A 26114-nucleotide genomic window follows, 5' to 3' on the forward strand; every position below is an offset into this window, starting at 1 on the left:
CTTGAAATGGTGTTCTCACTCACAAAAATTCTCAGGAGCATGAAGCTATTTCAAGACTTTCATTAATGGCACGAGGGAGCCAAAACACAGATGTTTTGACGAGAGGCCCTCCTCAGCGCGCTGTCAGACAGCACACTGGAGCATCACGCAGACAAGAGTGAGGCAACTTGCTGAAACGTCTGTGCTTCGGTTCCCTTGTGGAATTAAAAAATATTAGAAACATGTGGAAAACTAGAGACCTTCCGATGCTATAATTAAACATGTTGAAAAGGTTTTAAGCTCTTTAGTGGTATTACTAATGCAAACTTCTTTTCAAAGTATTGAACTTTAGTACACCCTAGGGCAAGTGAGCACAATGTGGGCCCCAGGGCCTCAAAGTAGTTGCTTTAGAGGTCAAACTGCAAATAAATAGAGGAAGGACAGGAATGAAACATAAAAAAGAATAATGGTATTCCATAAATGCATAAAAAATATGAGGGCAACATATACGAAGAAAACAAAAGACAGCAGGACTGAAAGGCTTGACAACATAGAGAGAAGAGAAACGGCTGTTTACAGCAAAATGAGAAAAGAGGGAAAGAGGAAGGGATTCTTGTGAACTGATTAGCAGTGGGGGGCATTAGATACATCACTGAGTAGAACAGATTATCTTCTCGTCTCTCAGGTGTTGTTATTTGTGTAAATGCAAACGTGTGTGTCTCAGAATAAACAGATTACTGCAGTGTTTCTGGGATCCCAGTGAGAGAATTGATGAGCAGACATATTCCTGGACTAAGTCCCAATTCTGCCTGTGTGTGCGTGCGTGTGTGCGCATACGTGTGCGTGTGTGCGTGCAGAACGTGTGCCTGTTTGTGTCTGAGAGTGATACAGTATAATCTCTTAAAGAAACCTGCATACTCGTTGCCAAGAAAGTGTGACTATATACAGAAATGAGCTGTATGAATTGTGCGTGAAATGGAGTTCAAATGGAGTAACAAATTACACACAAGCATGCGCACACGTACATACACTTACCAGATGTTCCTGGTCCATTTGCTGTTATTTCTCTTCTCCTGGTGGGTGTGGCTGAGTGACTTTGAATTCCAGTTGATTGGGTGGTGTTGTTCTTCAACATTTCGTAAACCAGGTGTTCCTCAGTGTAGGAGCTGAGGCTGCTGCTTGGCCAGTAACCATGTGACTCTAAAAGAGTGAAAGAAAAGTAAGAGAGGGAGCCTATCCTAACCCTGCTCTAAAATATTTTTGGAATATGTGGATACAAGGTAAATGAAATGCCAAGACATATCATGTAATGTCACACTGCTGTCAGTTAGATGTATGGCTAGCAATCGGAAATAGCAATGCATTTTCTTTGCTATCCAACTCCAACAGTGTGTGATTTCGTATAGATTCCATGCATGGAATAACTTCTTGACTATGACAGTGCAATGATGCTCCATAGAATACAAAGCAGCTGTGTGAATAATAGAATATGGATATTCCTTTTTTAATTGCTGGTCATTGATTTAAAAAGAAAAACCAAAAGACTGCTGTCATCCCTTTTTGGAAGTGTTCCACTTAGATTCTCAATAGTCAGAGTTTCAATTTCTACACACAGAACTTTGAGGAGATCACAACACATCCATTACATTTGATACAATCATCCACTCAGCAGCAGCATCTGTACCAAACCAATATTGCTTAACAAGTCCATTCAGCCAATCCTGACAGCTGCAATGCAATTACTGCAGTTCTCTTCTTTGTCTCCAGTGGTTAGGCAATCAATTAATACTATTGGCTGGATGGAAAAGCTACTAACCAGACTAAATCAGCTGCAAATGAAAAGAGGAAATTAGGAGAGGAGTCAGACAGCTTCTAAATTCACACAAAGAAAACAGAAAGGGTTGAAACTCTTTTGGGAAAAAAGGATTAATAAATGCATCAAAAGATGCCACTTGAAATTCTATCTTTATGCATGTTTCTTCATCTATTTGTCTGCTGGTCTTTGATTTCCTTACTGCTTGTCTATCAGATGTTACTGCTAGTGCCTCCTACATTTCTTCTTTCAGTCTTTTTATTGAGGTTTGATCATTGTCCTGCCTGTCTGTCTGTCTGTCTGTCTGTCTCCCTCTTTCTCCCTGTTTGACTGGATGCACATGAGGCAGAAGCTGCACACTAACAACCTCATTTTCTGACTGACCGGGTGACAGGGAGTAAGAGCGGAAAGGAGAGAGAGGTGGAAAAGGCAGAGCAGGAGCCATATAAAACCTGTTGGATCTCAGCCCTGCCTGGAGAAAAAAAATACAGGAGACAGATGGAGGGATGGAGGGACATAAATGAGTGCAGAGTGTTGTCAAGGTGATATTCCTCCTCTCTAACCTTTCTCTCTCATTAACTTTGGAGCTTTAACGATGGTGGCAGAGACAGCGCGGGGTTTGACGAGCGGCTGGCTGCGTGGTGCGAGGAGGGTAGTGGTGCCCTTGTGGGAGACTCTCACTGTCAACCTCATTCATTTAATGCAAGCTTGTCAATGAAACAGTGAAGAGGTGGGCTTTGAGACTCGATGAAGGAAAGGTTGATGGGATCACTTTGGCCCATAGCAGGTTTCTTGAGCCAACAAGGTATGAATTAGAAATCCTTGCTCAATCAAACAGTTAGTGCTGTTTGAAATGCATGAAATTCAACAGCCTTGGACAGGAGTATAAGGTGTAATGAACACCGTGATAAATTATAGCAGCTGATTCGATCCAAATATTATTACTTAAACTCTGATGCAATTTAGAGGTGCAGACTAGACTTGCAACAGCCTTGTTGGGCAGTCAGAACACCTCACAGACATGGTGTCACACCGCGGTGAGGCTGTCTTGTCTTGGGGTCTGTCTCGTGAATTTCATGTTTTATTTTGAAAAGTAACTCTCCTCTCATTTCAGGTCACTTGCCCTTCCTCTTGTGTTCCCGGTCTGACGTCATCCCTAATCCCTGATTGTTTCCACCTGTGATCCCCTTCCTCATGTGTATAAAGTCTTTGTCCTCCCCTGTTTGCGTCGCCGAAGTTTTTTCGTCTTCTATGTCGTGTACCCAAGCCATTATCCACAGTCCTGAACCTCGTATTGCTAAGTATATTTCTTGTTTTATTTATCTGCCGTTTGCCTCTCAAGAAGAGTGAATTTTTGTTGTAAGATTTCTGGTTAAGATTTTGTGTTTTGAGTTGAGTTTTTATAGCCTTTTTGTTCTCCTCGTGAGTGAATTTGTGTTTGTAATTTTGATAAGATAGAGCAGTTATATTTCATAGCCTGGTGTATCCTCGTCGGAGTGAATTTATTTTGTAATATTTTATAGCTAAGATTGATTCCAAGAATAGTGTAGGTTTTCCTCCTGCGGGAGCGTTTTCTGTTATTCCATGGTCCATGTTGTTCGTCTCGTTTGTCATCCAGATATTCATAGTCATTTGGTTTTCATTCATTCTGGAGAGTGTCAAAATCAGATTAATAAAACCTGAATTTACTTTCGCGTATTCTGCATCTGAGTCCTCTTTCCTGTCCAAGTCTGACACATGGCTTGTTTACAAATCACTAGTATAAGAAAGAAGAAACCAATTTTCAAAACCCAGACACAGTTGAAGTCTAAAAGTTCTGAAAACATTGTTAGCCATGTCTGTTTGTTGTAGTTCAGAGTGATAGAAGCAATGAGAGCAAACAATGGAATTAAATGTCTATGCATTCTCTCTCAAAGGGTAGTGATGAGTCATAACAAAGAAAACAAAAGCAACATAAAAAACTTCAATACAAACAAAACTCCTTCAAAGTTTGGTGTATATCATAAACTGCATTTTTGCTGCATTTTCTGGGCAGCGATGATAAAACAATATGTTTTTAGCTGCGCTGTCCAAGACAGATGACATTGCATCGACAACTATGCCTTTCAACGTTTCACTGAAAGGTAAAGTCAAAGTAAACTTTATATGCCATGTGAAGGACACGTGCATTATTATCTACAGTTTACAGCTGTGAAAGAAACAAGAAATGCGTGTGATGTCTGTGAGTGTGTCAAGTTTCTAGAAGGTATGTGTGTGTGCCCGTGTTCACCAACAGTTTAAGAAAATCAAGGTAGAAAATATAAGAAAAAAGCATGCAGGCTTAGACATGCACACATACACGCTCAAAATAAAAAGGCGTCTCAGAAAAGATCCCTTCGGACCCACCAGTAGTAAATTATCAGTGTTGTCCCTCATCTCTAGTTTTCCACCAAGCAGCCAGTGCTCCTCTGGGTTTAAAACTCATTTTCATCTCTCTTGTAAGCTCTACGTTTTTACATATTTGTTCTAAATCCTATTATGAGGCCTTTGTGATATGAATAACGCTTGCAAATTGGAAAGTATCTCCAGGCAAAAGTTGGACACAGAGGTAATCTTCACAATCTAATCTTTTGAAGCACAAAACTGCAACTACACTTTCTGATGTAGTTTATAGGAAAACATGAGACGGTTTCAAGAAAAAAAAAAAAAAAACTCTAACACAGGAGGATAAAAATTCAGGCACACACACATACTTATCATCAGCTAAAAATACTTCTGTTCCTCAACCTACCTTTTGGCTCTGAATCATACGATGAAGTCTGGTGTGAGTCCCAGTGTGTGTGTTTTGGTGTGTCGGAGTGACCACAATTCACATCTAAACCCAGAGGCAGAAACACATCCAGATCGGAGAAAAGCTCTGATCCAGACCCAGCGCTCTGCTTGTGCATTACCTAAGGGGACAAGGAAACAGACGGATGGATGCGGGAGATGGAAGAATGGTGGGAAAGTGGTATAAAATGGAAGGAGTAAGGGTGAAAAAGAGATTACGTGAGGATAAGATGGAGAGATGATACACAAAGGGAGATAGAGGGGAAGGGAGGAAGGGAAAGAACAAAATAGATAATGGAGGAACTTGAGGAGGGGTTTATTGGTGGGTGAAGAGAGGGACATGGAGTGAGGAGAGTACAAGGGAATAAGAAATTAATAGTGTGCTCTCACAGCTTGGATTTCATTTAAATCCTAACTAAATCAGTTCAAAGGACAAACTGAAATTCAATATCAATTTAACTTTTATTAAGATAGGTAAGAGTGTTAAAATTTGTATTTTCCATTTTCTCCAGTGCAAATGCATATTAAGAAGCCTGTGTCTTTCACTGGAGATTATTCCCCTCTCTGCCTGTTTCCTTTGTTTCCACTTGATGAATTGATTTTTAATTAACCCCTGGAGCTGCTGAGAGCATCTCACAACCGTGTAGTGGGTGAGCTGTTCCTCCCGTGCATGTGTCCTCCTGTGAGACGGGGGTAAAATGAGGAAGCTGTTTAGTTAAGATTAGATCTGATGCATTAGCATGCTAGCCATAGCACTACAAGACACCGCAGATGGGTCGGGAGAAAATAGGAGGGAGGGCATGTGGGAATAGTGTTGCTAAGAGTGAGGAAGGAGCGAGGATGGAGAATGACAAGAGGAGGACAGGCCAAAAAGAAAGAGGAGAGGCATAACAATGAAATGGCAAGAGACCAGACACAATGATACTGTGTAGAGAGAAAAATTGGAGTTGTCGGTGCCAATACCAGAAGGATGACGTAGATAAAACAAAGAGAAAAAAAGAGCAAAAATAAAGGGGACAGATAATAGGTAGAGACAAAAAGATGAACCAAAGGGATAGAAAGTGTGAGAAATACATGAAGGACAAGAGAGGAGAGAAGATTGGGTCTAAACAGAGAGCGAGAGAGAGAGAGAGAGAGAGAGAGAGAGAGAGAAAATCTATCTAATCATTTTAGGAGCAGCTTGATTCAGCTCCAGAGGCCACGGATAACCACCATTTTCACAATCATGAACCTCATTTTGCTCTAGCTTTTTAATAAAGCACCCCCTACCTCCCACCCACCCTTATTTTTTTCATCCCTCTGTCACAGTATAAAGGATTCATACCATAAATGGCTGATAGGTCATTTGGGACCATTCAAACAGTGTCTTTTTAATCCACTCCATTTCTCTCTTCTTTCATCAGTGGCGTGCACCTTTAACACCACTGCCTTAGGTGTCTCTAGGCTATGGCTGAATAATGTAAAGTAATTAGTGTGATACAAATGTTATCTAATAGATCAAGTCAGCTACAATAAGAACCTTTAACTTTGTGTTGCTGAAGTCTTCTCACTCTATGGAGCGATTATATCCGGTGTATTGATGTGCTTCTCTCAAACTTCTAAAACTTCCTCATTTACTCATTTTATTACCCAGTCTGAGATAATTCACAGACAAACTTTAGTATATTGTCGTATAACTACTGCAGACTAATTCTGTCATTTTTTGTTGGCAGTCAAACATTTTTTATCACATATCAATTAGAACTTTTATCAATTGAAGGATCTTCAGGCATTGGATTTCTTCATCAAAAATGTTGCATCTGCATCAAAATTAGTGGGCGTGCTGGCTTTAAAGGGATGGCTGAGGCCCTGTCCACACCAGACCAAGTTATTTTGCAACTGAGGTTTTGTTAAATAAAATTCTATGTCCAGACAAGTGGTGTAGTAAAAATAACAGAGAATAACTCCGTACACATGCAACCATAAAATCTGCCACCAAGTGATGCAATATACGTGTAATACATATGACACAGCAATGGGTGGGGATGGAAGGCTGTTTAAGGGTTAAAACCGGAAAGGGAAAGCGTAGCAAATACCAAAACACAAACAACAATGGTGACTCGCAAGGGTGCATCGTTTGTTTGCTCGCAAGAGGAGCAGTCTCCTTCGTTGCTCATCCAGATGCTGCCGTTGATGCATTAGGTTGAGCAGCTGGACATGACAGCCGAACACAGCTGACAGCAAGCCAATAAACAACAACTTTGTCACATCCATTTTAGCCAAGTTATCAAGCGAAGCTAGTTTACAACCTCTACCCACCTTCTAACTCTCTGTGTTTACATTGCTGCGCGTGCAATATTTACAGAGGCACACGCTCAGCTCTGATGTAAGCAATGGAAATATTTGGATATATTTTAGTCATATCCACACACAACTGCTAAAACCCGAATCGGCCAAAAACCTCACCATGGACTCCGGTTTCAAACGACCATGGTTTCAGTGTTCCAGAAGCACGGCTGCATGTGGACAGAACAGTAAAACTGGGAACATAACTTCACGGTTGCAAAATTAACCGGGCTGGTGTGGACAGCTCCTGAGAGTGAAACATGTATCGAAAGTGAGTATTACTAAACATGTCACACAGGAAAAATGATTTTGTGCTTTCTATTATTTTACCCAAGCTCTATTTTCTTTCAGCATTTTCTTTTAAAGTGGTTACCAATGACTGCAAATGGATTAAATCATGGATTCAATTTAACAGACTTGTTAGTTACACTGGTTCGACGTGAAAGTCTTTTGTATCGATGCCTGATTGTCAGCTTGGCAACACACAACACATAATCACAGCTGAACATTGTGAATGCATGATATTCCTTTGCAAACATGAGGCTTGTGCTCCCCAGAAAATTGTGCTATGGTAACTATCTAGCCCAAGGATTTTCCACCAAGAAGCAGAAAGCATGTGAGAATATATATCACATTTTACCATGAGTGGTTCCGACAGCTGTTCTTTCTCATCAGACTGAAAATCCTTTTTTCCTTCTGCATGTATGTCAGAATTCTCTTGCTCTTCATCTCTGGGTCTCCCTCTGGTTGAATGTCCTTCATCTGAAGAGTCTTCCTCATGTGAAGCCACACCCAAGCTATCACTGGACATTTCATCTCCACAGTCTTTATGAAAAACACAGACAAATATCTTTAGAGGATTAAAGATTACTTTCAATTATGACTCAAAATGTGCAAATATTTTCTCAGTTTTGGACCATAATTTAAAAAATAAAAACATTTTGTGTATATGGCTCAAAAGCTTTCAAAGTGAATAGTAAAACCACATTGACCATCCTTGACATTTCCTGCTTTGAAAAAAAAAGTGCATTTCGATCCATCCAATGAAAATGTGATCTAAATGTCCTTGACACTGCCACACACACATCAAGCTCTTATAAGCCGATAAAGAAGGCGTCAGTGTCAGACTGGCCAAAGAGCTGCAGGTAAGATGCAAAAGTTAAAGGAAAAAAAACAAAGATGATGGATGAATAGAGCAAGAGAAGAAGATGCCTGAAGTCAGGATGTGGGAATAAGTGAAGCAAAAGCAATCCTAAAGAGACAGCACCCTATACACACACACACATTCATGCATTTATTATATGCACAGACACAGACACACACACACACACACACACACACACACACACACACACACACACACACACACACACACACACACACACACACACACACACACACACACACAGGCATAGCATAATTCTGAGAGTCAGAGGGAAAACAATTAACAGATAAATTGCATTTACAAGTGCATCTAAAGTACTCTAGTGTGAATACATGTAAGTGTGTTTGGGGGTGTTCACCTGCACACATGAGAAAGAAATCTGTGTTTGCATCGGTGGATCTTAATGTGAGTGTGTGCATGCGCATGTGTGTGCATGCGTGTGTGGGTGTGCTGTATACTTAAGGGAATAGAGGGCCATTCTTTATAGTGTAATTACCTTCCTGTCTGTAGTAGCATTTTGTCAAGTATTTACTTAAAACCCTAATCGATATTAAAAAAAATAAAGAACACTTTTTATGGTTGGATCTAAATTGGCTCTGACAGCCCCATGGAATAAGAGGAAGCTATTACTGCCGAGATCCACAAGCAGTTTATTCATATAAACTGCCTGGGCTTTGAGAATCGTATTTAGGTAAAATGAAGCCCTGCAGTAAAGTCCTCTATCAGGAATCACTTTACTGCAAAGACCTGTGCTTCCCTATCCATAAATATGAACTCGTTTTCCTTTTCTTTTTTTTTTGTCCCCTGAAATTATTGTCTGGTCTCTGGAAATCTCACCAAAACATTCTGTCTTGAAAGCAAAACGTATCAAATCCACATGAGATACTTCCACAAACCGTCCATATGATGGAGGTGTTCTGGGTGTAGAAATAGTTGTAGTGCAGAGGAACGAACGATGTTTAGCAGGGCAGCAATAAACTAGGTGTGCTGTGAACAAAGATTTGTTGAACATTCATTTTCTACATAACAACACATTAAATAAGTCCTCAGTCAAAGCATGCTTTTCAGGACAGATTATCTGGTAATGTGAGGAATTTACAGATCCGGTCATAAACCTCCTGAACTGCTTACAGTCTCAATGGGGCTGTCATGATTTTCAATATATCAAACATGTTTAATATTTGTGGTTTAAAATCTCAATGATCATATCTGTACTTTCTGAGCTGGACCTCAGCAATGAATGAGAGAAGCATCCCAGAGCAGCTGATGGTGATGCCAAGGAAAGGTCAACATTCTAGCCCTTGAGGCTAACTTTAGCTAGCACATATACTGAATCACATTTGTGTACAACAAGAGGGAAAACCCCTGTATCACAAATTAGCTTCATGATGTTTATGTTCAAATGTATACATCTAATTCATTGAAAATACATGTTTGATCTTTGACTAATATTAGGTTAGAGACCTACTTGTCAAAGACAATGACAGCTGGAGTTTATCCATATCTAATGCAAGCAAATAGAGATGTTGCTGATGTGATGATATCAAAGACGGTAGCTGATAATTACAGTTTTAAATCTATTTGATTAAATGGATATTCGATTACCTCATGGAGTTAATCCATGATAACTAAAATGCGGTAGTTGTGAATACCAAATCATTTACAGCACATTCACCTTCAAGCTCCAGCTGCAGCATTAAGTAACATCTAACACTAACCTTTTCCTGTAAAAGGTTTGCTTTGAACAATTCTTTAAACAGGCTGCTAGTAAAACAATGAATGCCTCTTTAGAGGTGACCCTGGTGAGGGCCTAAAAGTAAAAAAAAATACACAGAGTGACAAATAAAACAGACATGATGATAAATTACTATAAAGCTGACTCACTGTTGTGCCTTTGAGTATAGTGTGGGTGGCTATTGAATTTGATGTTTGTGACGGCAGGAGTGTTGAAGGTCAAAATTCTCAGCACTTGTAGTACAACTTAACTCTGAAATCAAACACAGTTCAGTCAAGTGTCAAGCTGCTCGTCAGCCTTTAGGGTTCAAGTCGTGTTTGTCTTTATTCACCTGTGACCGTCATTGGGGTAATCAAGAACTTTGTTTAAGCATTACACCTAGTGTTTATTTTTTAAAAGAATTTCATTGATGAAGCTCAGCCAAACAGGAGGCCTTGAAAATAAAGTTGTTCTTAATACATTGTTTGAGCTTTTCAAATTAAATATTTCAAGATCTATGCCAGGAGAAATGTTCTTAAAATGCTGAGCAGAGGTGAAAATGCTCTTTCCAAATCACATGATCTTAGCTGGAGCTGTTTAATATCTGAGGTGTAAATTGGCAAATGCTTTTGGAATAATGAGGAATCTTTTGTGGAGAAATAAATCTCTGGATAGACCATCTGAGCACAGAACTGTATTGTTGGCAGACATATCAGTGTAGGAGGAATGATTTCTGATTGCATGTTTTGTTATTTATGTAGATAGTGAAGAGCCTTGTTTGTCTTTGTGGTGACAGCGCGTAGGCGTGGCACCTGATGTTCCAGTTGTAGTCACTGCCCCCTAGTTGAAAGCAGACTTCAAGATCTATAGCTGAAGTCCAAACAACAAAACCATCACAGTGTAGCGGTGCATCCTACAGTTAGAAGTGTGCTGATACAGCTGTAACAACAACAAAAACCTGACTGATGAAAGACAGATTAAAGGAAAATTTTGATTTTGGAGTGGCCTGTCCCTATAAGGACAAACCACGCATAAAGATTGATTCAACCAACCAGTTCATAAGACAAAGGCCAGACAAAGCTGTTTGTCTCCCCAGGAGGACACAAAATATCAAACATGTTTATGTGGATAACTGGCCCTTATCACACATTATGTGATCTGAGATTCCAACTTTCAACACCAGATAACCCATACTAGGACCGATCCAGTCAAACTAGGTTGATCAATAATCATGCCAAAATCATATTCATAATCTGCTCAGCTGTAATGAATGTCTGTATGAATACTATTAATAGTAAACTTACTAACCATTAGCAAACATTCAACTAAAAAAAAGGAATTTTTTTGTGTCTAATAGGTGCTCTTGTCACCATCTCAACACCATCCAGCCACACACAAACGCATACAGACGAAGAAGACATTTTTACAATTCACTTACCTATTGATAGTTCCTCTTCCTCCTCTTCCTCCTCCTCCTCCTCCATTTTTACAGCTGAATGAGGACTATGCAAGACATCTGAAGGAAGTGATGGGTTACACTGTGCATACTGAAGTGACAGAGTTGATTCTTGGTCTAGAGCATTCTCATTTGTTGGAGTTGAGCTCTGTCTAGAATATGCATCTGGAAGACAGTCATTAAAAAGAGATGCACGGAATAGGGATTTAAGTGGACGTGGGTATTTTCTTGGTGGGTTTGGACTGGAAGACACAGGTGACGGGGGAGGCTGGAGTTGATTATCTGATAGGAGAGAATCTGGGTCACAGGGGCGATGTTGGGATTTCCTTGAGGACTCCAGATTGCTTGGAGGGGATTGCAACAGCTTCGGTGACGAGATTGGTTCCGGGAATAACTGGGAAGTCTGGGCTTGTTCTGGCAACAGTGATGAGTCTGAGCCTTTATGAAATGGGTTTGATTGGTCAACTTTGGGCAAAAAGATTGACTCAGTGGAGCCTGATGGTGAGAGTGTGAAGGTGGACCTGAGGGAAAGATGCTGTTCTGGGCTTGGTGGTCTGGCACCAACCAAAGAAGAAACATCAGATGGAATAGAGAGAGGAGCATGTGAGGATTTAGGGATCTCAGTTTGGATATGTGGTAAAGAGGGGGACAAAAATCTTGTTGATCTCTGGTCAGGTTTTGATTTATGAACAGTGGGGGGGCAATTTGGCTTTTGTGACGTTGAGGTTGGTGTCTTGATTAATGTCTTTGAAGTCCTTGGAGTCTCAGCGGTGGGGCGTGCTGATGGCTTACTTTTAGAGGACGAAGCTGTGCAAAAGATAACACAAATTACAATAAGGATATTGGTTGCTCTTCACATATCTTCTTTTTTTTAAAAAAAGCATACACAAGGGAGTTTTTCAACAGTACAGTGACTATACAATGTGTTTGACTAGAGCTAATCTGCAGGTCTTAAATGCTCAGTACTGATTTACCACTAAACATTTGAATTTTCTTTCAAATATTTCATTATATTTTCAGTTGTTATACAGCCGTAGACAGTGCTTTTATTTCTTCAACTTCCTTACAGTTTATTATATTTCTGTAGATCATATATTGACATTGCAGGCAGCCATTTACCTCTTTTAGCCATCTATTTTCAATAGGCTTTCAAACATGTTTGTGCCATTATTAATCGTCCTGTGACACCCCTTAACAAATACATCACTGTCATCCATCTCTTTTCATGTTTGTTTCAGTGCAGAATTTGCCAAAAAAGTCACATGAATCTCAATGTGATTGTTCAGGTCATATTTATACATAATAGACTGGTGAATACATTAAAAAATGTTTATTTCTCAAGTGAAATAACCAGAGAAAGTATTTCCCTTTCACTCACAAAAAAGCAAACTTACATTTCATTGAGTGTTCTGCTCCTGTAGTCTTGGATAGATGGAGCTTCTGAGCGGCGTTGGGTTGTGCTGGTGATCTAGACTTCCTGGAAGTTTGTATAGGACTGGGAGAAGAGCGGATGACTCTTGAGGACACACCACTAGTTAAGGCCATTTGGGGCACTGGTGTTCTGACCTGACTGTGGACCTCTTGAATAGAGGGAACCCTGTGTGAAATAAAGAGATCTATATGAGAGAGACTACACAAAACTTTACTGTCAGTGAGGGCTGTACTAAATAGTTTGAAGCTTTGACATCTTGACATTCAAATCATAATTAACATTCCGGTGCTGTGCAGCTTTTGTTTTTCTATTTTGCAAGTATATTCATTCTGTTTTGACCTGATATTTCAGCACAGCCTGTGATCCAAACATTTAACAAACTCCAGAGTGCTGAAAACTGCAAGTCGAAAAATATCTCACAAAATCTTGTTTCAATAATCTCTGCTGGCGTTTAGCCTTTCAAAAACAAGTACACCTATTTATTATGCCAAGACTGATGAGAAACATTGACTAAAGAGAATTGAAAAAAAGACAATTTATTTTTTTTGTATTGCAGCTCACTTTATGTTGTTGTCTGTCCTCTGCTCAACAACATCATCTCCATCTACATCTCTGTCTGTCTGTAGAAAACAAAAGAGAACTCTATTGTCACACATGGATGAGGAAGAGAGCAAGAAATGGAAAGAAAGAATAAGCTGGTGTCTGTGAAGTGCATGTTTACTGTGTGTGTTCATGAACGTGACAGACTTTTGTAAAAATAAAATGCCTCAGTCAGTTTTACCTCATCCAGGACTTCTATGGTGAGGCACGATTCAGGTGTAGTAATCTCAGGCTCAGCCCTGCCGCTGCTGACAGGTACAGCAAACAATGACGCACAGTAGCGACGAAAATCCTCCTCCTGAGCTACAACATAACACATACACAAATCACAACAGGAAGAGAGAAAGGCAGTAATGAAATATGTCAGGGCATTTATTTTATTAGTTCGTTCAGATGGTAGGTTTTTGTAGTTGCTACCATTTGTTTTCCAGAATTACATCCTTTTAGACTCAGAGAAATGACATTATTTGAAGTCCCAGCTCCAAAATCCACTTCCAAGCTTTTGGAGAGGTATGCACAGTTGCTTTTAATTAAAAGACGCCCAGATAATTAGAGCTGGTCATTGTGATTGTCAACAACTGCATAAATCAAGTTCAATAATTATTGTTCAAAGAAAAACAACATCAAAAGAAAGATGTGTGCTTCTGAGTGTATTTTCAGGTGATTGTTTCTAGTGCCTCTTATCGCTTTTCTACCTGTGAAAGATGTCAGTGGACATGCTGTGATACTTGATACCGACAGGGAAATTTAATTCTCTCATTGCCTCCTCCTCCCCCAGAGGACAGGGTCATAGAGAGCTGCACACTGGGGTCTGTATTAATCTAATATGTTGTTTCAGCTGAGAGGTGTTGCCAGCACAGCAGGGATGACTACCCTGTCGCTCAAAGGACAGCAGACAATTACGTGTACATCTGTATGACCACTGCGTGTGTGTGTTGATATCAAACAAAATCAAAAGATAATTTCAGCTCATATTGTTATTTATGCAGCTATCCATATGAAGGACAACATGCAGAAGTCTATAATGACTGTGGGTTAAACCTTTTTCTAATGCTGCTGTCTCAAGACTACGAAGCACTTATTATCTCAAGATAACCTGAGCATTGCCTCAGCCAGAAGTAATGTGCAGCAGAAACATCTGCGGTTTTGTCAGCGGGTTAAGAGAAAAGGCGACATGATAAGTCATCCTGTCTTGTCCTTTGGAAATATACATGTAGTAATTACAATTCATTAGGGCACTTGACTGCTTTCCATAGAGAAAAAAAATTAAAAGAAATTCTAAAACAAATCAATTAGTTATTATGATAATAATAAAAAAAAAACATGTTGACTTAAATGTTCAACATGTAACTTCTGCCATTAAGGGGATCTCTTTCAAAATAAAACTAAAGCTGTTTGCAGAGTGTTTTGCTGCTCTGATCTGGAACCGTTTGCCAGTGGGAGGAGGGATCAGAGATTACTTCTGAACTCTTGGGATTAAAAAGTGTATTTATTTTTACTCTTGTTTATCAACCTGAGTGCAACAGCAATCAATGGAGCTGACTTCCATTTTTGGGTAGATGTTCGGTAATGTTGCCTGCCAGCTGGAGCTGGTCAGAAAATGTACTTTACTTCAAGAACAATGTTACAGAAAGGAGAGAAGATAAGAAGACAGGGAGCAGAGTCTCTGGTAAACACCAGAATTCACCAACAGTTGCCCTGGTTGCTCACTAAAGATAGCTTACATAGTGTCCAGTTAAGTAAGATGGCTGAAGAAGATAAACACTGCATGAGTAAGACAAATAAACCACACACTACAATGTCCCTGCAGTCAAACTCGTGTCACTGTTGATGTATACACCATTAAAGGACCACCACTGATGTCAATAAATGATATATGATAGCTGACGTGACTCAGGCACAAATGTTCACAGATGAGAAAATGTTTCAAGTTTTATTCACCTTAAATTAATTTAATTTGCCGACTTCCATATCTCAGAAGTAGTGGCTGGGAACTAATGAACCTTAAGTAAACTTGTCGATTTTTCTAGGTTCGAAAATTGGGAACATTTAGGATGATGTAAGTGCAACTCATCAAAATATATAACAAAGTTCTAGTCATATTTTGACATTTAGATGCTAAATTAATAGATATTATGTCTTTAGGTGTCTTTCTGTCGTTGTTACCTGCCTGTGCCACTTCCTTTTCTTTCTCTCACTCTCTCTCATACTAACAATCCTTCTATCATATCACCACATGGGTCTGACAGCTCAGGAAAACGAGAATGTAAAACAAGGGGGAGCTCCCCACATGATGCCAGAAAATGTATTTTATTATTCATGGACATATACATATCCCACCCTTTCATATTCAAAGAGGAGGAGGAACTCTGCACCTCACCTGTTGTAATTGGCATGTGTTAGAAAAGTTTGAAGCAGGTGGAAGGAATAGTTTATCAGCTTCTGAACAGCTCTACATTTCCCAAAGACACTTCTGTCTTCCTCACATCTGCATATCACTGAAACAATGGAATGTCAGTTATTAAAGCATGAGCAGACAGAAATGAAATTCATGACATGAATTACTGTGTTTTCAGTAGACGATGATGGGTATATTTAAGCGCTGAAGTAAAATACCCATTTTAACTATGAATGGCTTGCGAGAGATGAGAATGAGCAATGACTTGTGTTTCTTTCTAACTTGCTTCATGCACATGGTACAAGTTTTGAGTAAAGTTGCCTAAGTTTACTTTTTCTCTAAAGATGTGCGCAGATCTGCCAGTTTGCCTTTGTGGGAAACCCTAGACTTAAAAACAAAATAGACTTAAAATATATACAATTCTGTCCATTGATTGTGTGTACCAATATGTGTATGGTATAGGTGTAGGCAATCTTGGCAAAAAATAAAATCAACTGCAATCACAATCCACAAACGGAAGGGCAATCTTCTTTCTGAATTTTAAAATGTTCTGTAGACTTGAAATAGCATATGAAATTCTCCACTATCAAAATACAACACTGAATTAAGAATGGGAACTTTGTATAATGATTGGGTATGAAAGCGGCATCCTCAAAAGGCTCAGTCATTCACAAGCAAGGATGGGACGACTGATACATCCCCCTATACCCTTGGAAAAAGCATAACAAAGGTGTACCATACTCTCAAATCAAATTGTCAGCGTTCTGGGTTAATGAGAATTTTGCAACAAAAGTAACTTGGTCATGTGAAAGTGAAAGTTAAGAGACACTCCTTAAGGGAGCTTTCTCAAGAACAGTGCATTTTAACAAAACATAACTAAATAATGACAAGCACCAAGTGTTCTAATCCTCTGAAAGAAATGGCTGAAATTTCAGCCTTCTGCCCTTAATGACCAAGATCTGACCAAACGTCTGGTCCCTTAATTGCTTTCCCGCCATCATAAAGTACTGGGAAGTTACTGTTACACGTTCTGTTTTGTCAATCAACAAACAACAAATCCATTTAAAGTTGAGGTCATACTGTTTGTCAAAAGGTTGTTTCACAAATTAACCAAAAAGCGGGAAGACAGAGAGTGATTTGTATATTTGGAATGGGATTTATAAAAGTGCAACCAGTGATCTAATGGCTAGCATTATTAAAGATGCTGGGGCAGGGAGAATAAGAAGTAAAAAACTACAAAGCTGCTCATCCATAAAAGTCTTAATACTCTGGAGACAGGAGCTGTTTAAAGCTGTATAGTGTAGAGAGCTACAACTGATATTGTTAATGTATAACATGCTCAATAGTCCTTTAAAGCCACTCCAGTTACTGAAAAATGTTAGTCAAAACTCCAGTTTATTGTGTGAAATGTGTGTGGTTGCCTTGCCACATCTTAACCATGTCTTTAAGGAGTACAGGGAACCATTTTGGCCTTGCAGATTTTCAAAGAAACAACTATTTGAGATGGACAGCTATGGGGAAAGGGGTGAGCAAGGACTTGCAGATCCTAACAAGGTCAAGATTGGAGCGAATCTTGATTGATGTGATGAGAGGCAGTTGACAGCCCCAGGGTCCAGAGGTTTGGAAGGGGAGAGATAACCGTAGTCTACCCGTCTCCTGACAGCCTCGGCTGGGGGCCAGACAGCCAGGACACTCCCCTGACTGATGAGCTCCAGGCCCCGAGCTCCAGACTTACAGGCCAACCCACACCCACCCACCCCCCTCACCCTACCCCATTCCTTACCCAGGCAGAGTGCAACCTGTCAGGCATGAGCCGTCTCTAACGGCCCTCTGCCCACACAATCACAGGCAGTGATTACCCGTCACACCGCCACGGATGGATGGGCAGGCACTGATACGTCTGACCCGCTGAGAGGGAGAGCTTTTTTACTTTACAAGCGTGCGTGCGTGCGTGCGCAAGCATGCAGGTCATCTGTCAAACTATTCCGTCCTTAGCTGCATCTTTGTTCAGTCTGAGAGCCTGTTTGAGTGTGTACATTAGTAAAATGTGCACATCAAGAGCACGCAACTGTCATATGGGTGGTATGTCAACATCGTCAACATTTTGACACTACTTTAGTGTCAAAAGGTGCTCATGGACATAGAGGTGTGTGTGGGTGTACACGTGTGTGTGTGTGTGCATATGTGTTACCTGTTAGACTGCTTACAGTATCCTCCTCTGTGTTTTTGTTAGGTAGTGACTTTAAATCTGCACCAAAGGCCGATGGGGGATGATACATTTTGATTGGTGTTCTGCAAATGAAACAAGAAACAAGAAAAAGTCATATATAACTATATATACATGTTGGGGTGTGTGTATATATATATCTATATCTATATCTATGTATACCCACACACACACACACACACACACACACACACATATATATAGATATAGATATAGATATATAGATATATAGCTATATATACACACACACACACCTTACCAGCACATGCCTAATGTTGCTTTCGTCAACGAAAATTATGACTAAATATCGTTGTCAACGAGCCTTTATCACATGACAGAAACAAGACGAGATGCAATGTAAATGGTGGTCATGAGACGAAAACGATAATCAAATATATAATACAATATTGTTAAAAACGGGATAAAAACGGGACTAAATGTGGTTTACAAAATCCATCCATCCATCCATCATCTGTACACATTATGTGTACGCCGCTTAATCCTCTGCAGGGTCGCGGGGGGGCTGGAGCCTATCCCAGCTGACTTAGGGCGAAGGCAGGGGACACCCTGGACAGGTCGCCAGTCTATCGCAGGGCTACACATAGAGACGAACAACCACACTCTCATTCACACCTACGGACAATTTAGAATGATCAATTAACCTCAGTATGTTTTTGGACTGTGGGAGGAAGCCGGAGTACCCGGTGAAAACCCACGCTTGCACAGGGAGAACATACAAACTCCACACAGAAAGATCCCAGGCGTCCCAACCGGGACGCGAACCGGCGATCTTCTAGCTGTGAGGCAGCAGTGCTAGCCACTGGGCCACTGTGCAGCCCCGGTTTACAAAATATAAAACAAAATATCTCTTCATTTTTGTTGACCAAAATGAGATGAGACAAAATGTTATAACATTATTTCATCTCGCTAATATTATTATTATTTTGCAATATTTCTGTTTCCTGAGTCTCAATTCAGGTGCTGCATCAGGTTGCACTCCGCAGATGCAGGCGACATCACTTCCTCAATCCCCACTCGTGCAGCATTATTTAGAAGATGCCGCTGCGGTGGGTTAATGTTAACGACAACTCCAGACACAAAGATAAGTCTGACACAAAGAAAGGGACCGATGGCCGGCCAGCTGGGTTTCAGTGTTTCCCCAGTGTCCCCCCGTTAATCTAAACCTGCGGACAGTTTATAATCATATAGATGCTGTTATAATGTGGTGTGATTGAGATCCTGACCCACCAAACATCCTGGAAAGTGACAAAGTTAAGTTTTTCACTCTAAATTACATAGTTACATAATTGTCATCAGTAAAATGTATGCTGTCTGACTCATGCGTGGGGACAGAGGCTGTTTTCCGGGGCAAAGTTCACTGAAGTCTCACTCTGGAGGGCTGACGATAAATAAATAAATAAAACGACTTTTACGACTAAAACTAGACTAAAATGTCATCAGTTTTCATTGTCAAAACTACACAAAAATAGTCATGGATAATTCTGACTAAAATGTTCAGACTTTTAGTCGACTGAAACTTAACTAGACTAAAAAGAGTATAAACGTGACTAAAACTAATAAAAACTATAATGACAATTTGATACAAAGACTAGACTAAAACCAAAATTGAAACAGGCCGCCAAAAACAACACTACACACACCTGTGTCCTTCACGCTGTCCTTATTTCATCGCCTTACCTTTATTCATTAGGTCAAATCTGACCAACACAAGGCCAGTGAGAGAGATTCTGCAAGAAGCTTCAGGCTGCCCATAAGGGCTGACTAGGGAAGTTACTTGTAGTTTATACCTTCTCCTCTTAATCCATTTCCTCAAACCTGGTAATATTTATCTTTTTTCTGTCTATTTAATCTACTTTGAGGGTTACATTTAATCCTGTCCCTCACATCCCACTTCCTATCCTTTGCTCCATCTGTCCATCTCTTTTCTCTCTACATACAGTACTTTACATGCAGTAGCCTTGCTAGCCTTAGGTTGTTTGCATTTAGGCTTTTGTAGGGGAAAAAAAATCATATTGCTCCCCTGGTGTCCTCTGGTCTTGCATTTTTACTTTCCTCTGGAGATACACCATTGAATCAATCCTATCACAGAATGTTATACATAATATTGAATAAGTATAACTAACTAGATTCAAGACAAATTATAGAGCTGTAGTACTGCATGAATGGGAGTTGCTAAACTGCTAAGTGATGTATAAAACACTCTCAGTCAGTGTTATTTATGATACAAACAATATTTCAGTTAATTTAATCGTACTAATCAGACTAACTGAAATAACCCTGTTTGATGCCCACTACAATGAAGTAAAAGCAAGAGGGATTTGAGAGAGATGAGGCCTTCAGAAGGACCATTATTGCTGCTATATTTGCCCAGCGGACAGAGGGTAAACTCAATCAAACCTGACATCTGAGCCAAAAGTACTTTATATAATCTATCTATCATCTATCAGAGGCCATATTTTCACTATTACTCTAACTATTCAAGATTCTATTTATGTACTCAAAGCTAAAACTCTGACTAAGTGACTTTGTGGTGCAGGTCTAATTAACTGCTTCAGATCAGGTAGAGCTGTATGTGCTCATAACACACGAGTTGCAGGGATGACACACTCTGGTTGGCTCAACAAAAAACCTGGGTTTTTCAAATAGATTTAAGATTTCTGCCAAAAACATACTCTGTGGCAAACACAAGTTTATATTGACATAAGTTTAGCAAGTTAATCTTCACTGATGAACAACACTCCCAGGACTTTTAAAGCTTCCTAGTACACTATAAACATTTTACTATTGATAGATCAACAACTTGAGAAGTTTGAGTAAGGATAGTGATGGCAAGTGAAGTCCAAATCCTGGAAATTTTATGTTAACAACGGAACTAAAGTGAGGCATCTAACCCAACAACCATCCAAAAAATCCAATGGGATGAAAACATTCCACTGGACTTACATTTTTGTTATTAGAGCTGTTTAGAGGCAGCCTGGCATTTGTGTGTACTACAGCATAATATCTCTAAAGGTTTTTATTTTTTTTCTCTTTTTCACCAATGTATTGGCTCTGTCTTCATTCTTTTTTTACACAGACAGAGAAATATGATCATATTATTAGAGCCATGTTCACCAAGCAAATAATGGATTTTATAAAATATATGCGTCTTCTGCAGGCAGGTAAAACGCAGGTGTCTTTATAGATGACATATACTTTGAAGTAATTTCCTTCGACGAGAAACAAATAAATTACATATTGTTTCATTGAGCCAAGGGTGGATTTTTTAATTTGTCAGCATAAGTTGGAAACAGTCAGGTCAGATCTTATAGATGCAGGCAGGGGCCAGTTCAGATCTTAATTCTTTTCCTGTGCAGACTTTTATTTCAGCGTTCAGTGCCTTGATCACAGATACTTTGACTCTGGCAGTTGATAGAAAGGTGAGCATTCACATACCCCACCCAGACTGCCTAGCCAGCTCAGGAAATCAGATTGATGCCCCCCATGGTCGCAAGCTTGCTTTCTGTAACCTACAGGCTATCCACAAATCTAACAAGGCGATAGAGTTTATGACTCTAATATAGCTGAACATTTTTAGCAAATTCTTTAAAACTCTTTCCTCCTGCATGCTCCCTCCTTCCTTCACTCTCTTTTCCATTATTACAAAAGCTTGTTAAAATTCAGCCTCCCACTCTTTCTTTCTGCAAGCCAGCCAGTCTCTCTGTCTCTCCATTAAGCTCTGCCACCATCACCGCTGCAGGCTTATTGCACTCTAGATTGGCTCTCTAGTCTATTCCACAGTTAAAGGCTGCTACAGCTGGGGACTTGCTCACTACCTGAGCATTCCAGCTCAAGCAGTCAGCGAGCGAGCCTAAAACTGCACTCTGCTCTCCTCTCCTCTGGCCTGCTCTCTAGTGGGCTACTCAGCCCAAAAGGAGCCGCTTAAATAAAGGGCTATAATAATGGGACCTGCTGAAGCCCAGCCCTCGGGCAGTCTACGGCACAATAAGTGCTGAGATACTGCTTTGTACACTGGTGGATTTTGTAGGTTGACTAAAGAAAGTCAGGAGAGGCAAGCAAGAGAAGGTGCGTGTGATGTAAAAATGTTGTTTGCACACATGGGTGTATTTTTGTCCTTGTCATGAAAGTGGCAAAATGGAGACGGTGTTCCCAGTTGGACAGTTAGAGACCTCAACCAATCACTATGTGACCATTATTTGTGAAATGGTTAGGGGTTAGGGTTAGGGTTAGTGCAGCAGGTCTCACCCTGGCTGCTACACTGCGCGCCCGCAGGTAGCACTCTCCACCGGGGAGAGAGGGTGGTTCAGTGTCAACTTTTTACCCCCTCGCGTCTAGCCGGAGGACGGAGGGACCACGGTTATGTCTATGTTTATGTCAGACAAAAATGTACCATGCAGTCCCAGAAACAATGGCATTATCTCTGCTTAACTATGGTTGCACTACCGGTATGTCATATCTAAACACATCATGTGCCTTTGTTTAAATTTCAATTCGAAATAGAACTTCCTAGCGGAAAAATTATAATTTAAGATTACTTTTTTGAAATTTAAAAATTATCAACAGGTACTCGATATCAAAGCATTTAAATCAATATTGAATCAAATCAATATTGAATCGAATTGCAACCTAAAGAATCAAAATCGAATCATGAGGTTCTTATCAATACCCAGCCCTAATGTTCATGGACACTTGAAAAGTGAGGAAATATATGACACTGATATGCAATATTAAAAATGATGAAAAATAAAAAAGTAAAACACCAATATGTCTCATGTAGTCTGCAGTCTTAAAATTTTAACACTATGGCAGAGCACTGGACTACATACATTTAACTTAAGAAACAATTAATTAACCACATCTGTTCAGAAATCTGGCTCCTGGCTCATTTGCCATATTGAGTCATATGGAAAGACTTCATGTGTGATATCCACTGCACTCCTCAACAATACATCACAGTTGGAGCCTGCCATTCTCTATAGAACTCACTCAACTTTAGTCCGACTAAGGCATGAATACAGTCCATTACCTCTAAGACCTCAAAGAGAGGGAAGTCCACACAAGAAGACTTGGAAATGATCCCATTTTAGGAAGAAGTAATTTGGATGTAGTGGACAGAGTGAGATAATATTCATGTACGTTGCTCTTTATCAAAGGAATAGTGTAAAGGTACGAATGCAAGTTAGCTTTGTTTTATAAAGCAGGCTTTTGAGAGAAAAAAGTCTGTCATGCATAATGAAGATGGAGAAGCACAGCTTTTCATGGAGCCTACTGCCACTACATGATTTAGAATGTATGAGTGGTGCATGCACTCTGTTGTCTGTCTGTCTGTGTGTGTACCTGCGGTGCTTCTTGAGAAGCAATCTGTCCAAGTAGGTAAGGCTGTTTTCTGTGAACTCCACCCTGACAGGTACCCTCCCCTCTCCACCTCCTCTTCCTCGTCTTTCAGCACTTCTGTCTGAAGCAAGGTCAGCCTGGGTCGCCATAGCTGACACTGATATGGGGGATATATGGGGAGGGGGGGGGGATCACACAAAAATAAAGTTAAGGTAAGACAGTGAGGAAAACATAGCCAAAAGGAAAGAGTCAGACAAAAGTAAAGAAAAGGAGCAGGAAAACATTATTGCCAGCTTCTCAACACCTTCCTCAAAACACCTCCCTCAAGAAGTGAGAAAACACCTTGTCACCACACCAACAGTGCCAAAACACAAAGAGACAGGAGAGAGCCCCGTGGGAATAAGAAAAAGATGTACACAGTACAAGAGATACATAGTAAGTGCATTATAGAAAGGGAACGATGGCTGTAAGAAAGAGAAATGTTATGATTGTACTCAAGACACTTTGGCAGTCCACAGTGGTGGCTTTAAATTGGGCCTGGGTGCCATTGGCTTGACAGAAATAATTAGGGCTGGAGGGGCTAGCAGCAATTTGCAGAGCAGAGCGAAGGGAGAGTGGAGCAGAGTCTGCCCAAGCAGTAAAGCAGAGAAAATAGGAGGCCTAATAAAAAGCACAAACACCTAGACACAAACACACACAACCTGGAATGATAGCACTAATAATACACACCCACATCAGCCTAGATACACAAACACTGTTGCACATGCGCACATGTAGAAACACAGTATGTTTGAAAAGGCATAAAAATTGCCTGACGCAGTGGAGCATACGCATGCACACAGCTGAGGCGATTAGTGCTGTGGTGTAGAGTAGGGCCACCCCAAACACTCTTCTCATTATCTCAATATGCAACAGCCATGGATTACCCTCCTACTGCAGTGGTAAGCACTTTCTATAAGGCCTTAACAGATCAGGGCACAGACAGGGAAAGGGGGAGCTGGGAAGCTGAGGAGTTGGTGAAAATGGAAGGCAAGGAAGAGAACGGGAGAGAAAAAGGCCCATAGTGAGGGGGGTGTAGTGAAAAAAGTACTACTGTAAATACATATAATACACACGTTTAAGCTATCTGCACTTGACTGAATAAGGGAATTGTCTAAATTCAACTCCTATATATTCAACTGATAGTCTTAATAACAGTAATTTGAAGAAAAATATTGTATCATGGACAATTTTTTGTGATGATATTGTAGTTTTTGGTATTGTTGCATCCCAAAGTCCCACTAATCATTATTTTACACCATTAACTGGTTACAGTTACAGCTATGTGTAAGGTTCAAACCAGCACTAAGTTATCTCCCATATCTGCATCTCCAGAGCTCTCCAGCCTGGTAAGAGATTGACAAGAGAGAGGATTCATGGAGGGAACAACAGGAGAAGATGAATATTTAGCTGACTCATTTCTTATTATTGTGTTGCATTGGACTAGATGGCACGGGTGCTCATAAAATTCTGTCTACCCTTAATAAAGAGAAAGAGAGGGGTGGAGTGAGAGACAAAGAGGGTGAAAAGTGATGCAAATGAGAAAAAGTAATGTGAATATAAAAGGCAGGGCTCACAACATCATCATTCTCATTGAAAGTACTGGTTACATTTAAATGTAGTGGCACTGTGGATGTTTGCCAACAAAAGGATTAAACCTGTTTCCTCAAAGTGATGGATGGTCTTTCTACCCATCATGTCATCCTGCTATTTGTACATGTGTATGTCTATGTGCCTGCAACTATGTCTATGTAGTTCACCTGGTCGAACTGGTATCCACATTGCCTCCTCACTCATGGGGTCCCTTGCTTCATCACTCTTCTGTCCTCTCCACTGTCTGAGAGCCTCCTGAAAAGATCTTGCAGAATCTTCCTCATTGTACTCTCCACTGAAAAGATCAGTGGGAACTCCTCTTTCATCACCCCTGTTCCGCCCCTCTTCAGTCATTTCTACCTTTTTCTCCTTTACTTGATTCACAGCCAACACCTGCAACAAAAACAAATATCTCCTGATTTAAGTTAAAGTAATGGATGGCCAAGATACAGTGTAAGGCGAAGAAGCTTCCCTGCTGTATATCTACATCATTACTAAAGGTAAGCACTACCATGAATCAAAAGCTGCCCGGAAAAAATGTGTTTTCTGCAAACAGAGAAAAATCTAATTTGTATTCCTGTGTGCCTTAACTTTGAATTACTGAATATGCATTGGTTGATGAGTGCAAAATAATGTAAAGGGCAAATAATGAGATTTCCAATGCTGCTGGCACACTACAGTCTCTTGATTCTGCAGGCAAAGACAAAAAGGACAAACATGTCCCTAAAGTTTGCCCACATCCAAACTTGGCTGAGACATTTCCTACACCTTTCTTGATACACTATTAAAAAGTGACTGAGAAACTACCTTAATGTATCTATCTTTACATAACATCTCTTAACAAATATATGTTCTCATTGCAGTTGTATTCATATTGTGAGGAAATCATATCAAATGTTGTGAAGGTGCTAAAGGCCGTGTAATTCTTCAGGGTGTATATCTATATTTCAGAATAGTTTAATACATTAAATCCATAAGTTTCATGCTGAACAAATCAAACACCAGTTGGCACTTGGCAGTAACTGAATTGTTCCATCTCAAGCTTCAGGAAATCATACTAAATCAACTATACAGCACAATTTTTAAACCTCAGACCCACAGGGATGGGACAGGCAGACAATTTCTTCCCCTGGGCCCTCCTTTATAATATATGAGAAGTTTTCTTTAAACGTTCAAATGTTAAATGGTAAATTGTGTGCACTGTACACCC

The 26114-nt window shown here is 40.1% G+C and overlaps 1 protein-coding gene across 3 annotated transcripts in view; it reads right to left on the reverse strand.

The window, feature by feature from the left end:
- The window catches only part of zbbx (zinc finger, B-box domain containing), a 56902-nt gene that overhangs the window by 7056 nt on the left and 23732 nt on the right, over nucleotides 1-26114 (reverse strand). For 2 of the 3 annotated variants that reach the window (XM_037083962.1, XM_037083953.1), the window contains 10 exons: nucleotides 25072-25297; nucleotides 23276-23429; nucleotides 17882-17982; nucleotides 13474-13595; nucleotides 13254-13312; nucleotides 12655-12857; nucleotides 11243-12067; nucleotides 7566-7750; nucleotides 4563-4722; nucleotides 1015-1179 (listed from right to left, as the gene is read on the reverse strand). In XM_037083962.1, coding sequence (XP_036939857.1) covers nucleotides 1015-1179; nucleotides 4563-4722; nucleotides 7566-7750; nucleotides 11243-12067; nucleotides 12655-12857; nucleotides 13254-13312; nucleotides 13474-13595; nucleotides 17882-17982; nucleotides 23276-23429; nucleotides 25072-25297 — 2200 coding nt within the window. Of the gene's footprint in view, nucleotides 1-1014; nucleotides 1180-4562; nucleotides 4723-5134; nucleotides 5281-7565; nucleotides 7751-11242; nucleotides 12068-12654; nucleotides 12858-13253; nucleotides 13313-13473; nucleotides 13596-17881; nucleotides 17983-23275; nucleotides 23430-25071; nucleotides 25298-26114 lie in introns of those variants that run through there. The other variant, XM_037083970.1, reaches the window with a different exon arrangement.

Source organism: Acanthopagrus latus, chromosome 2 (genome assembly GCF_904848185.1).
Source record: "Acanthopagrus latus isolate v.2019 chromosome 2, fAcaLat1.1, whole genome shotgun sequence".
In the NCBI taxonomy this organism is placed as follows: Eukaryota; Metazoa; Chordata; class Actinopteri; order Spariformes; family Sparidae; genus Acanthopagrus; species Acanthopagrus latus.